Source organism: Aythya fuligula, chromosome 2 (genome assembly GCF_009819795.1).
Source record: "Aythya fuligula isolate bAytFul2 chromosome 2, bAytFul2.pri, whole genome shotgun sequence".
Taxonomy (NCBI): domain Eukaryota; kingdom Metazoa; phylum Chordata; class Aves; order Anseriformes; family Anatidae; genus Aythya; species Aythya fuligula.
The window spans coordinates 92,351,404-92,364,612 of record NC_045560.1 but is presented as its reverse complement, the minus strand read 5'-3'; the positions used below and the strand labels follow the sequence as shown (position 1 = coordinate 92,364,612).

Below are 13,209 nucleotides of genomic sequence, written 5' to 3'. Positions count from 1 at the left end.
CCCCACCTCGCTACAGCCTCCTTTAAGGTATCTGTAGAGAGCGATAAGGTCGCCCCTGAGCCTCCTTTTCTCCAGGCTGAACAAGCCCAGCTCCCTCAGCCGCTCCTTGTAGGACTTGGTCTCCTGGCCCCTCACCAGCTTCGTCGCCCTTCTCTGCACCCACTCAAGCACCTCGATGTCCTTCTTGTAGCGAGGGGCCCAAAACTGAACACAGTACTTGAGGTGCGGCCTCACCAGAGCTGAGTACAGGGGGACGATCCCCTTCCTAGCCCTGATGGTCACACAGTTTCTGATACAAGCCAGGATGCTGTTGGCCTTCTTGGCCACCTGAGCACACTGCTGGCTCATATTCAGCCGACTATCCACCATCACTCCCAGGTCCTTCTCTGCCTGGCAGCTCTCCAACCATTCCTCTCCCAGCCTGTAGCTCTGCTTGGGGTTATTGCGCCCCAGGTGCAGGACCCGGCACTTGGCCTTGTTGAACTTCATGCAGTTGACCTCAGCCCATCGGTGCAGCCTATCCAGATCCTCCTGCAGAGCTTTCCTACCCTCAAGCAGATTGACACACGCACCTAACTTGGTGTCATCTGCGAACTTACTGAGGGTGCACTCGATGCCCTCGTCCAGATCATCGATGAAGATATTAAAGAGGACCGGCCCCAGCACCGAGCCCTGGGGGACGCCACTAGTGACTGGCCTCCAACTGGACTTGGCTCCATTCACCACGACTCTTTGGGCCCGGCTATCCAGCCAGTTTCTAACCCAACGAAGCGTGCGCCAGTCCAAGCCAAGAGCAGCCAGTTTCTTGAGGAGAATGCTGTGGGAGACGGTGTCAAAAGCCTTGCTGAAGTCAAGGTAGACCACATCCATAGCCTTTCCCTCATCCACCCAGCGCGTCACTCTGTCATAGAAGGAGATCAGGTTCGTCAGGCATGACCTGCCTTTCATAAAGCCATGCTGACTGGGCCTGATCGCCTGCTTCCCCTGCAAGTGCTGCATGATGACTCTCAGGAGCCAGATCATGCTATGCTGGTATAAGCCAAGAATAAGCACCTCAAACAGCCTGACTTTAATTATATCATATAGTTTAAACATTCTTATTCTGACTTCTGTGGCTGAAAGAACTTTTTAAAGAAAACTTAGCAAGCTTTGATAGTGATAAACATTTATTTTTAAATTCAATGGAGATGTCTATTGCTTGTAAGAAAAGCTAGAACTTCTCCATATCAAAATCTACCAGAATTTAATTCCTGTTGTAGGTGTACACTGAGCTTCAGTCTATAGATTTTTAGTGAGTACTTACTAAGAGCTGTTTGGATGATAATTAAAAATATAGTTTGAAAGATTTGTTGTGTACTTTATTTTTCTTGTACAAGAATTCTTGCATAGCTTCAAAACAAGCAATGACAAAAAGAGTTAAAAAGCTTAGATGAGTTGTGCCACCACAGCTTCTTTTTATAAAGGAGAAAAGGCTTTGTGGTTTGAGATCAGTTGTAAATTCCTTTTATTTAATGACAGTTGTCTACTGGACTTTGTTAATAAGAAAAATGTGCTTTAGTTGTTTTTTTGTTCGTTTTCCTACTGCTAAACTTAACTTTTAGAGCCATATCTAGATTCTTAGGGGAAAGAAAAAAAAATTGAGGTCAGGTTAACTAGCAAGCTTTCAGCATATTAATTATTGAAATATACGTTATACTTGAAAAAAAATAATGTTTAACGGCTATTGAAATCTTTTTGTTGCATGTTCTGATTCCTTTTTTTTTTTTTTTCTTTTATTCTTTTGTAGTTACTACTTACAGTGCTCTGGAATTCCACAAGGCTCCCTTTTGTCAACCTTGCTTTGCAGCTTGTGCTATGGAGACATGGAAAACAAATTATTCAGTGGGGTACAGAAGGATGGGTAGGAAGATTTGGATGCTCTCTGTATGCTCTTTTATAGTAGTGCATAATGTACAGTGTGTGTATATATATGCTAGACTTTTCTATCAAGTTTAATTTTGAATTTCAAGGATTTCCAGCTCCATCAGGAGTGTGGTGCACATAAAGATCTGTGCTGCTTCAGTGTACCTGCATCTGTTTTGTGGGGGAATTCCTGTGTTTATTCATAAGATTGGAAAGGAAAGAAGTGAAAAAAGTTTTCCTAGATCTGTGGGTGGGAGACTTAAAAAGAGCACAGCATTTAGGAATGGTGTAAAGGCACCTTGTTAGAAGCCCCTGTGTGGCTCTTAGTACATCCAATCCAGTCTGTGTGCTGGAAATTCCTGTCATGTTTCATGTAGCTTGCCCCTTTGCTTTCTTTTTTTTTTATATATATATATTATTTTTTTAGGGAAGGAGCAAAACTGAGAATTTCTTTATAAGGTCTGCTTTTGGAAATCATATTAACCTCTATGTTCGTATGAATTAAAATGGGCAAATAATTTCTCTGAAGAGTATGACAGATTTGGAAGGATTACATATCCAAAACTTTAATGTCATTTTCTTCTTGATTACAGAGTCCTGATCCGTCTCATTGATGACTTTTTGCTGGTTACACCACATTTAACGCATGCAAGAACTTTTCTAAGGTATGCTATTAATGACATTCTTTAAAGTAATAAGCACTAACATCTTATGGGTCGTTCACTTTGATCTCCTTTATACATGCCTGTACATATAGGTATATTTTTGGTCTTTTTTTTTTTTGATTTAACTAAAAACCTATTGCAGTTCAAATGGTTGGAGATTTCTACTGGGATTTTAATTCTGGACCTAGCTGCTGACTGAAGACACTTCAGAAAATCTTAGCATCTGCAGTGCAGTCAGTTGCTTCCTGCTTTTCATAGTCGGAAGGATGCAGCTTTGTGATCACCTGTAAGGCGATGGGGAAATCAATCAAGTATGATTTGAAGCACTAATAGCATTAAACAGTGAAACAGTGTGCTTTGAAGACTTCATTTGTCCTTTGTTCCTCTTCAGAACAAAAGGAAATTTCTAGGTATGTGTGGATCTACAGTCCTGGAAATAATAGAACTAATACACGGGGAATGCCTCACGCTATTAATCTCTAGAACGGCTTTTCAACATAATGCAACTCACATTAGCATTGCAGATGTTCTCTGCCTTGCCCTTTGAAGTTATCAGTGTCTTTGTTCTGTGTCAGCTCCTGCAGCAACTTTGTTGGTTTTCTGTGGACAAGCAGCCTCTTCTGTGAGAGAACCTCTTCCTGGAGCTGCTCACAGGTCCTATGAGCTCTCTGCCACAAAGGAAATAATAGCAGTTTTTCTAATGTAGTGTTAGAACTGGGGAAATCCATTACTCCGCAACCATAAGAGCCCACCTCTTCCTCTCCCCTTTTAAAAGCATAAAGCCTGCACATGAATAAATCACCAAGTAAGACAAACTGCTGCTTGTCCATGAGATGATACTGCTGACCCAAGATATGATAGGTGATCAGCAGGCCTCCTGGCAATAGAGATACTTGGGCAAAACCTTGTGGAGAAATATCAAGATTTTTTCATCAGATGAGGTTCCAGTTATCTGGATTCTCCTTGGTTTTGTGTACTTTCAGAAGCAATTAACTCTTTATCTGTCTTTACATGTATTCTAATAGTTTTAACGTCAATGGTTTCTGTGAGTGTGGTTGTCCCAAATATGTAACAGCTTAAGTTTTTCATCTGCATTAACCTATACAAGCTTTTATTCTCCATTATACCCATATTCTTAAGCTCTTTGTTTACTTATACAAAACTGAAGTTACTGGAGGTAAATATTTCTAGCCATGTTCAGTAACCTAAAGAGCTGGTCATGTTTCTCTTTATTCCTGGCTTTCTGTCCTTTCATGCAAGATTGTTTGCGTCATGCTGGGGGGGTTGTTTGGATTTTTTTGGTTTTGTTTGTTGTTTTTTTCTTTGTCGGGGCTTAGGCTAACTGTTTGTGTTTGTTTTAGGACTCTAGCAATGGGCGTTCCTGAGTATGGATTTTTGATAAACCCCAAAAAGACAGTGGTGAATTTTTCTGTTGACGATATCCCAGAATGTTCCGAATTTAAACAGCTGCCAAACTGTCGTTTGATCCCATGGTGTGGCTTATTATTGGATACGCAGACACTTGAGGTTTACTGCGATTACTCCAGGTAAATAGTTGTATATTCCAGTATCGGTGTCTTATACACAGTGCAAGAAATACGGGAGTGTCTTGTGAGTAGTGTAGTTGAATTCACTGCAAAATAAATTTTACAATTCTGTTTCTTATACAACAGCTTAAGTGTTTTATTTTGCTGTACAGCCTGTCATTTTCTTCATTCCATCCTGGTGGAATGCACATAAAAAGTAACCTTATCAAATGTGATGCAGGTCTCTAGTGGACAGTAGTCATATACCGTATGGTGACTACATGGTTTCTGAGAAATTGTTTGATCACCTCAGTTCAGCTTCTTTCACCACTATGCACAAGCACACTTAGTGTTCTGAACTTGTGTTATTTTATGTACCTTACTAAAAATAGTAGTAAGTATTACATGAACTGCATGGTTGTGACTAATTTTTTATACACCAGAGGGATGAGTAATCCTTTCAGCACCAGAAGGTTTTTTCCTCTGATGTATTTCGGATGTTAGTGTAAGGGAGAAGTAACCTTCTTTAAACTGGCAACCTTGAGTATCTACACGAAGAAGTCTGACTGAACCAGCCTAAAACTCAGGATGGGAGAATGTTTTCTGCTGAAGAGCTCTGTAGACCATTTTCACAGACTGCTGGTGTTAGACATTTCTTAAAGATGGACAGTAGTAAAGAGCTGTTTAAACTGAACGATAATATTGTTATGATGTTGACCATTTTTAATATAAAGAGCTCATGAATATGCTTAAGTGAGGAATTAAGAGGACGTTTTTCATTGCCCAAGTCGTGAAGTTCTTCAGTAGTCTTCCAAAAAGTTTAACAGGATACTGAAGCTGTTTCTTAGAAAGGTCTCCTTGGTTTTGATAAGCTCAACATAAGTAAACGGAACACAGGTTGTTGGGCAAAGGTAAACTGAGCCAGCTTCCAGCCTAAACTCTGGTATTTCATGGATCACCGAGTATTACCTGGTTATTGCTGTAGTCAGTAATAATGGTCTGGCTAGACCACATCTTTTGGAAATAAAACCAGTTTAACAAACAACCCATGAACCTTAATTGATTTTTATTTTAAATAACAAGGCGATTTTTTCTTCACTGAAGTAATTCCCTAGATAATAGATGCCACAGTTGGCTCATTGATTACCCGACAATTTCTGTAAGATGAAAAGTTAAATGAGCCTCATTTTACAGAATTTAATTTAGTCTGTTAGCCTATGGAGTCTAATTATTTTCTTTTGTTTCTAGCTATTCCTGTACTTCTATCAGATCAAGTCTTTCCTTCAATTCAAACAGAACAGCTGGGAAAAACATGAAACACAAATTGCTTGCAGTCCTTAAACTGAAATGCCATGGCTTGTTTCTCGATTTACAGGTGGGACTATGGAAGTGAATGTTTGGAAATATTTTCATCAGTGATAAAGACCATTAAAGTGCTTTGAGTTCTGACCCAAGAGTTGATTTTAAAACATTATACACATAATTTTGAAGTCTTGGAATCAACTAACATATGGGGTCTCAACACTTTCCAGAACTGAGGCCTCTGTTCTGAGGCTGTTGTTGCTTAGGTATATCATAAACGTTATGGAAGTGTATTGCATAAAATGTTTTCCTCTAGATTTCTGTCATCTTTTGCTATTGAACAAATAATACGGTAACACAAAAATATTCCCATGGCTCTATTTCTGTTCTGTTCTAGATCAATAGCCTTAAAACAGTTTTCATTAACGTCTACAAGATATTTTTACTTCAGGCTTACAGGTAGGTGGCTGTGTTTTGTGAATGTTTCTTGACACCCTCCTGACACATAGAGGAGCTATGGACTAGCAAAATGTATGCCATGAAAATGTGCTGTGGTAAATTTAGTAGTAAGTCACATTATTCTTGTCTCAGGACTGTTCTTACATAATATAAGATTCAGGTAGAGGATTATATTTGTATGCGTGTTTAAGTGACATTTCACTAAATGAGTTTTCAGTGTCCCAGGATATTTACAGCTGATCTCAAGAAGAACAGTTTGTTTTGCCCCAGGAAGATGATAAGAAGCCATATTACTTATAAACCAATTTATATTTAGAACTTCTTATCTGTGAAAATCATGCTGAACTTCGACCTATATAGCTCTGCCTTAAGTGAAGTTTCGTCCTTACAAGTTAATTGCAGTTTCTTAGATGTTGATAATGCCTTAATTACTTCTTAGCTGATAAAAATGTTGTTGGTTTTTGTGAGCTTTTCTTGACTGGCAGAGGAAATGAATGCTTTGAACTAGGATGAAGGGAAAGAAATCACAATTCATAAGCAGGTTGGGAGAAAACAGTCATCTCTGTGTGTCAAGAACTTTTCAGTGGCTGCTTCAACTGAGATAGGAGAATCCCTGGACTAAAAAGTATCATAAAGATCAAGTAGTGCCCTGCTTCACAGGTCTTAAATCCCTTTATTTAGACTCTTTCTGGTGGACGCTTATGTTGTTGCCATGGGATTGTTATGCTCTAAGTCTTTTTTTTTTTTTTTTTCTGCTTAAACACAACCATGTTGGTGACAACAGGAGGTAATAGGCTTGTGTTTGTACTGTTTTCTGATTGAGTTTAAGCCTGTTATCAGCTTCTGAATGACAAACAATGAAAAAGTCAGTTTCTTGTTTCCTCTGATTTGTGACTGAAGAGTTAGTCCATTAAGAATTATTGTTCATTGTTTTAGCACACCAAAAAAAAAGAAGAGCTGTTTCCCTCTTCACAAACATCATGTTGCTCTTTTGCTAGGCTTGTACTTGTTAGGAAGTGACACTTTAGTTTTGTTCTTAAAGTCAGCTTGGTCTGCATCACCCCATCTGTATCATTCCTATGTCCAAGAAGTGGGCTTATCTAGCGCAGCAGCGACACCTTAAAATCTTCTTAACACTTCTGTTTTGACTGATTTAAGATTTTCTAAGTTGTTGCACATGATTAATTAAAGTTAATTCTGTTTGCTGTTACAGTGACACACTAACAAAGGTCTTTACCTTAGTATATGTTTACAAAACCATCTGCCATTCTAACAGTGTGGCACAGTGCAGTTCATCCTTTAAATATTTATAAGTAAACACTTCAAATCCTAAGCATTTTAAGATTTCTTGAAGTAGTTATGCTTTTGCTGTGTTAATTTAATAAATTACCTGAGTATATACATTGAGTAATTACAAAAAAAAAGGTGTTGTATTTATTCAAAATAATCCATGTAAAGCCAACAGTTTTTAAAATATGTCCAAACTAAGGTGTGAGGGAGCATACAATACAATTAATTTCCCTAGAATTAGTTTCAAAATAGACAAGCATGAGTATCCTGATCTGTGGTACACTAAATCATTTGGAAGTCTGTTTTCCTGAAGAACAGGATTTGGTGGTGGTGGTTTTGTTTTTCCTTCCTCCCCTTCCTCTCTCAAATTGTATGTGTGTTCTCTGGCAGAGTGGTTTGTGGTAATGGAACTGGTGAGGATGTGCGTTTAACTTTTCCTCCACATAAGACAATTGTTGTGTTGAGAAGATAATTCTGTTACTGAAAGAGGTGACTTAACCTCTTGTTTCAGCACAGAATTTACAAACAAACATCTTAAGTATGTGACACTCCAGGGATTTGTATATAGGAGATGTTCCATATGCTGACAATGTTGATTTGGCTAAAGGCCATTTGGTGCTTTTAAATGTTGTATAGTGCCTAAGGTACATGGTCATAATTTCATTTGAAATTGGAAATGACTTGTGATTAAACAGGCTGTTTTTGCAAACAGGTTCCATGCCTGTGTTATTCAACTTCCATTCAACCAGAAAGTTAGGAACAATCCTGATTTCTTCCTCAGAGTCATCGCTGAGAATGCATCATGCTGCTATTCTATGCTAAAAGCTAAAAATCCAGGTACAGTATGTTAATTGCAGTGAAGTAGCTTTTTTTTTTTTTTTTTAAAGATAAATAGATAGCCTTGAATGTGTATTCTGATCATTTCATTCTGAGATAAAGATCAATAGTGAAAAATATATAGTGCATAATAGGGATCACAAAACATTTTTTTTTTTTTTTACTCCATTTTCTAAAGATACTAAATTCTTTCAGTTTTTAGTCCTCTGCTGACCTAGCACACTTCATTGACTGCATAGGCTTTTAGTAAATAAACAAACAACAACAACAAAACTTTCTTTTTATAGAAAGAAGGGGGAGGGTCAGACATATTTCTGAATACACATAATTTTCAGTATCTTCCTGTTCTGTCTCTAGGGTTTACTTTAGGTAACAGAGGTGCATCTGGCATGTTCCCTTCTGAGGCAGCAGAGTGGCTCTGCTATCATGCCTTCACTGTCAAACTGTCAAACCACAAAGTTGTTTACAAATGCTTGCTTAAGCCCCTGAAGTTCTGTAAGTATTCAGTTGCTTTTACAGTTTAAATGTGGTTGGTTAATTGTACTAAAACTTGTGATCTAATGGATTTCTAAGTTTTCTTATAGTGAAATGTTGTTCTAAAATGCACAAGTAACAAGCTTGCTGATCTTAATGAAATCTGTTACATTTAAATAGGCAAGTTATTTTGGTATGTTTTTGTTATGATGTTCTAGAGCCTTAAGGGGCAGCTGCTGTTACTTGGTGTCCATCGAGTTTGTACAGTTCAAAAACCTTAATACTACTGGGTAGATCTTATTCTCAGCAGGCTTAATTAAATGAAATACAAAGGTTCAGATTTATTTTTTTTTAAATGTAGATTAACTCCAACAAAATTTACTCTCATGATGTAAACTCTTACCCCTAAAAAGGTCACTGGGGATGCTTTAAAACAGAAGCACTTGCTGTCACATGGTCATAGCACTGGCAAATCTCTGACCCTTTTACATGGTGAAAGAAGTTGTCTGTGTGCCTGGCCTCTGAGCAACTCCATCTCCTTGACTAGTTCTGTAGCCTGTACCCAGGTGAGCCACAGAAATAATGCGACTTTCAATTCTAAGATATTAAAAGTGAACATCAGAAGCTTTTTGTGAAGCGGTCAGTACTGCAGGTATAGCCACTGCTACAGACCATCTCAGCACTGACTATAATTCTCACTCTGAGACATTGCTTAGGCATTTCCTTCCTATACCAAAGGCCTGTGGGAAAGCCTGAATGCACACAGGCTTGGTTTTGGTGGAACAGTGTGACAAAGAAACTGGATCATTCACAGGAAACGAGCTGATGGCTGGGACTGTACCTGGCATGTTCCTGGCAGCTATCGATGTGTCCTCTGCACTCTGTTTGGAGGAGTTCTAACCTAAGAAGGGAAAGCTCACCATCTATCACCATCAGTCCTCTGGCAGTGAGAATTGCCCTTGCAGAAATTGAATGACCTTGTTTCTTAAATTCCTGGAGAGAGCTGTTTAATGCACTTGCTGAGTGTTGTGGAGGTGGAGCAGGAAAGGTTCAAAGGCAAGTGGAAAGCTAGGGGTGGCATTCTTAAGAGTAATTTCCACCTGTTCTTCCATAAACCTGACATTCTCCAAGGCTGAACCTGTTTTTCACATCCTTAATGTCAAAACAACTCTGTAGCTACAAGGCACAGTTTCTTTTGGAAATATCAGACTTTAAGTATGCTGCTGAAAGACTGTGCTGAAAGGGTTCAGAGATTTTTTCCAAATAGCTACCTAAACAGATAGTGGGTTGTGAGCTGGTTTTACTATGGAACTTGTAAGATGGAAACTTGCTGTGATCAGTCAGCAGATCACTGGGGCCCAGGTAACTTGTCTGCCAACTCTGAGAAGTCTCCCTTTGCTTATAGCCCCCTGGGGTCTTGCCTGTTCTTCCAGTAGCCCTGTTCCACCTTCTAAGCAGCAAGGGTTCGTACACTGCTTGGTGAAACACTTCTGTAGTTGCTGTTTATTTGAAAAGCCCCCAGAAGAGCTACCAGGTAACTGGGCAGGAGGGCTACTGTTTGGGGGTCAGCTTGTCGTGCAGCTTGAATACTTCCGTACCAGTGACTGCAAATTGAGTGGTGCTTTGACCAGGTATTTATTTGCTTCCCACCTTCCTTCTCCCGTTCTTGAAGAGCTGGTTGAGGTTTCAAACTTTTTTTTTTTTTTTTTTTTTAAATAATTGAGAAGGCACCTGATGATGAGCAGTAGGTGAGGCATCAGCGTGTTGGTACTGCAAAGGTGTACAAAGATGCCTTGTGATCTGTGGTGATAAGGCATAGCTTAATCTTGATGTGAATGTACATCTTTATCTCTTTGTCTCTGAGAACTCTGATCATAGGTTAAAGGCTTATTTTTCACTCACCTGAGTGTACATGTTGTTTATATTTCTATACTCTTCCAAATGAGTTTATTAAGATACTGAATGTCCTGGAACCCACTAAAAAAACACTTGAAAAGACATTGATAGGTAGCTTTCTGCTCCAGTCTCACAGGTTAGTTTTGTTTTGCCTACATCAGACTTATTTCTGCATAACATTGTAATTGTGATCAGAACACCAGGCTGTAATGACATTTGGAGCCGAGCATAGTATAGAAATACTAGAGCTAATTTTAAACACCATGTTTTAAAGTTTTGTCTTACTTCTGGAAAGCAGGCAGCATGTGTGGATTTCAGAGGAGCCGTGACAGCACAATCACTGGTTCTCAGGTGCCTTCCTCTAAGGTGAAGCTAGCTCAGTATCTCTGTTTGGCACAGATCTCAGCACGGAGATAACTAAGGCTGGTAATAGCACCTGTGTTGACTGAACAACTACACATTTTGATGACATTTTTGGAGTTGTATCAGCCTTATAAAACATACAGCACCTGTGAGACCGTGTCAATTGATGGAAATTGATATACACTTAATTTTTTACTTGTGTCCCTGCACATGCATTTCCATTATTCTCCTTGGCAATCAATATTGAGCTTACGGGTTTTTGGGAGGAGGTTCTTCCCCGGGTTCCAAAACCTGTTAAATATCAACATCAGTGACTTATCAGTACAAGTTGTCGTCATTCTTCAGAGTTAAGCACTTAAAACATAGTTACTGTTTAACATCCCTCCTATTATTACCAGTTGGGAAAGGAGCAAGAGTCTTTTCTTTTCATGATAAGATAGGAATACGTAATCTATCTCCTTTCTAAATACAGAGCAAATGTTTATTGAGCACTTCTGCCTTTCTGCACCATTGACAATTTCACCAACCGTTTAGGTAACGGACCTAAACCAGGATTGCTAGGTTGCTAGGATTTTGTATGTTCTTTCTAATCTTTAAAAAGTCTTTTTTTATTGTCTTTACTTCTATTGACTGTAGCCTTCAATGATCTTCTCTATTTCAAAACTGCTGTGTACTGTTGTAAAAAATTTGTTCCTGATTTAAAAGCCTTGTTTAGTCTCCAAAATCTTCCACCTTAAGTGCGGCTTCCCAGTTAACATATCTGGTCTTACAAGGGAACGTAGGGGGAGAATCTCTGTGGTCACTGTTAGAGGAACAGGTGCTTTCTCCATGATTTTATTTGTTTTTTTTCCTCTTTTTATATATGTTAGTTCAAAACATAGGCTACTTTCATGCTGTATCTGAAAGTACAGGGAAAAAAAAAAAACAGCAAACAGTTTGGGAATACCTTCCTCCTGTAGATACACATTAACAGCTAGATAATGACCTGTCCTTTGACATGAGCATTGTTTAAAATAGGGTCTTTCAGACTAACACTTCTTTGATGAAAGATATTTTTTGTGGATATAGTTGTTGAGTAATTGGTCTTGTACTTTTCAAAATAAATAAATAAATTAATTAAATAAAATTATTAGATACAAGCAAGTTTTCTAAGGACATACTAGGAGGAATTTACTCCTTGGTTTTCCATAGTTTGTTAATGTTTTAATGAATGATTTTTAACCTTTTTATTTACTAGCAGTTATCTGCCTTGTTTAAGGGCAGAAGAAGAAGAGCACATTTTACTATGGCCTTTTTATCCTTGTATTCCAACTTTTCTATTGGATTGAGTTAATATTCATTTCATGACTTACTAACATTTTGCCTAAGAAAAAAACTGTTAGTTACCTGCATTGTATTATGTATTATTTCTGCCCTTCTCGTAGGTATGACGCGGCTATTCCGGAAGATCCCAAAGGATACTAAGGCACTACTGAAGACAGTGGCAGAACCATCTATTTGTCAAGATTTCAAATCTATCCTGGACTGATAAAGGTTTATTTCATAATCCTTCCAGGTTTAAAAGTAAATGCTGTGTTTTTAGATGACTTTTCTGTAGTTTATTTTGGTAGAGTGGACTGAAAGCAAGTTTACTGGGAAACTTTGTGTTTTTCTCAGATACCAGACAACAGCTTTAAAAGAGTAGATTATTTTGCTAATTTCTTTGTGTTTGGGTTTTCCTGTAAGCTCATAGGCTGGTTGAAATACAGCCTGTGAATGTGTCTTGGTTTCCTTCAGTAATTTCCATCTTTTTGATGAAGATATCTTTAAGTTGTCTGTAAAAACAGATTGACTTTGTTTATTGAGTATTGTTCCTGAAGAACTGTTCTTTGCTGCTGTGTTGCAGACTATTTTATAATAAACTGTCTGGATAGTTGCAAAATTCATGCTTGTCTCCAGTACCTTTATTTTGTAGTAATCTTCAACATATCCAACCTTGTTCCTCATCCCAGTTGTTCTGTGTCCTGAAAGACACTTATTGGCACAGGGCAAGTGCATTTTATGGCAGTGCCTAGCAAGATGTACAGATTAGAGATTTTAGGCTTTGGAGAGCACAAGTACATTCCAAAATTTCTACATCTAATCTGGTTACGTATAATATGTAATCTATTTTGAGAGCTTGCTGATATTTTAATGCAGTTATGAATTTATAACTACAAAACCAAGAGGAGTCAGAGTTATTGATTAGATAATAGATGAGTAATTTGCTCAGTATATTTGTATTTCCTGTTCTTTATTTAGGCTTATCTTTCACTCCATAATGCTACTGAAGTACTGTCTAGCCCTGATTTTGGTGTGTTGTGCAGGGCTGACTTTTGCTCAGTGACTGCTCTCTCAAGCCCACACGTGTGTTTTTTTTTTCTCCTCCAGGCTTGCATGTTGAATTTGCAATGTTATAATGAGAGCCATTTTATTATGATAATTCGTAAAGAAATCTGTAAAGGGTAATGCTTGCA

At 38.3% G+C, this 13,209-nt stretch overlaps 1 protein-coding gene across 1 annotated transcript in view; it reads left to right on the top strand.

Moving 5' to 3' along the window:
* The window catches only part of TERT (telomerase reverse transcriptase), a 30,372-nt gene extending 18,130 nt beyond the window's left edge, over positions 1–12,242 (top strand). Inside the window, exons 9-16 of the mRNA XM_032182159.1 lie at positions 1,787–1,900; positions 2,496–2,567; positions 3,929–4,114; positions 5,342–5,468; positions 5,793–5,854; positions 7,857–7,981; positions 8,339–8,476; positions 12,139–12,242. Coding sequence (XP_032038050.1) covers positions 1,787–1,900; positions 2,496–2,567; positions 3,929–4,114; positions 5,342–5,468; positions 5,793–5,854; positions 7,857–7,981; positions 8,339–8,476; positions 12,139–12,242 — 928 coding nt within the window. The remainder of the gene's footprint in view (positions 1–1,786; positions 1,901–2,495; positions 2,568–3,928; positions 4,115–5,341; positions 5,469–5,792; positions 5,855–7,856; positions 7,982–8,338; positions 8,477–12,138) is intronic.
* The last annotated feature ends 967 nt before the right edge of the window (positions 12,243–13,209 follow it).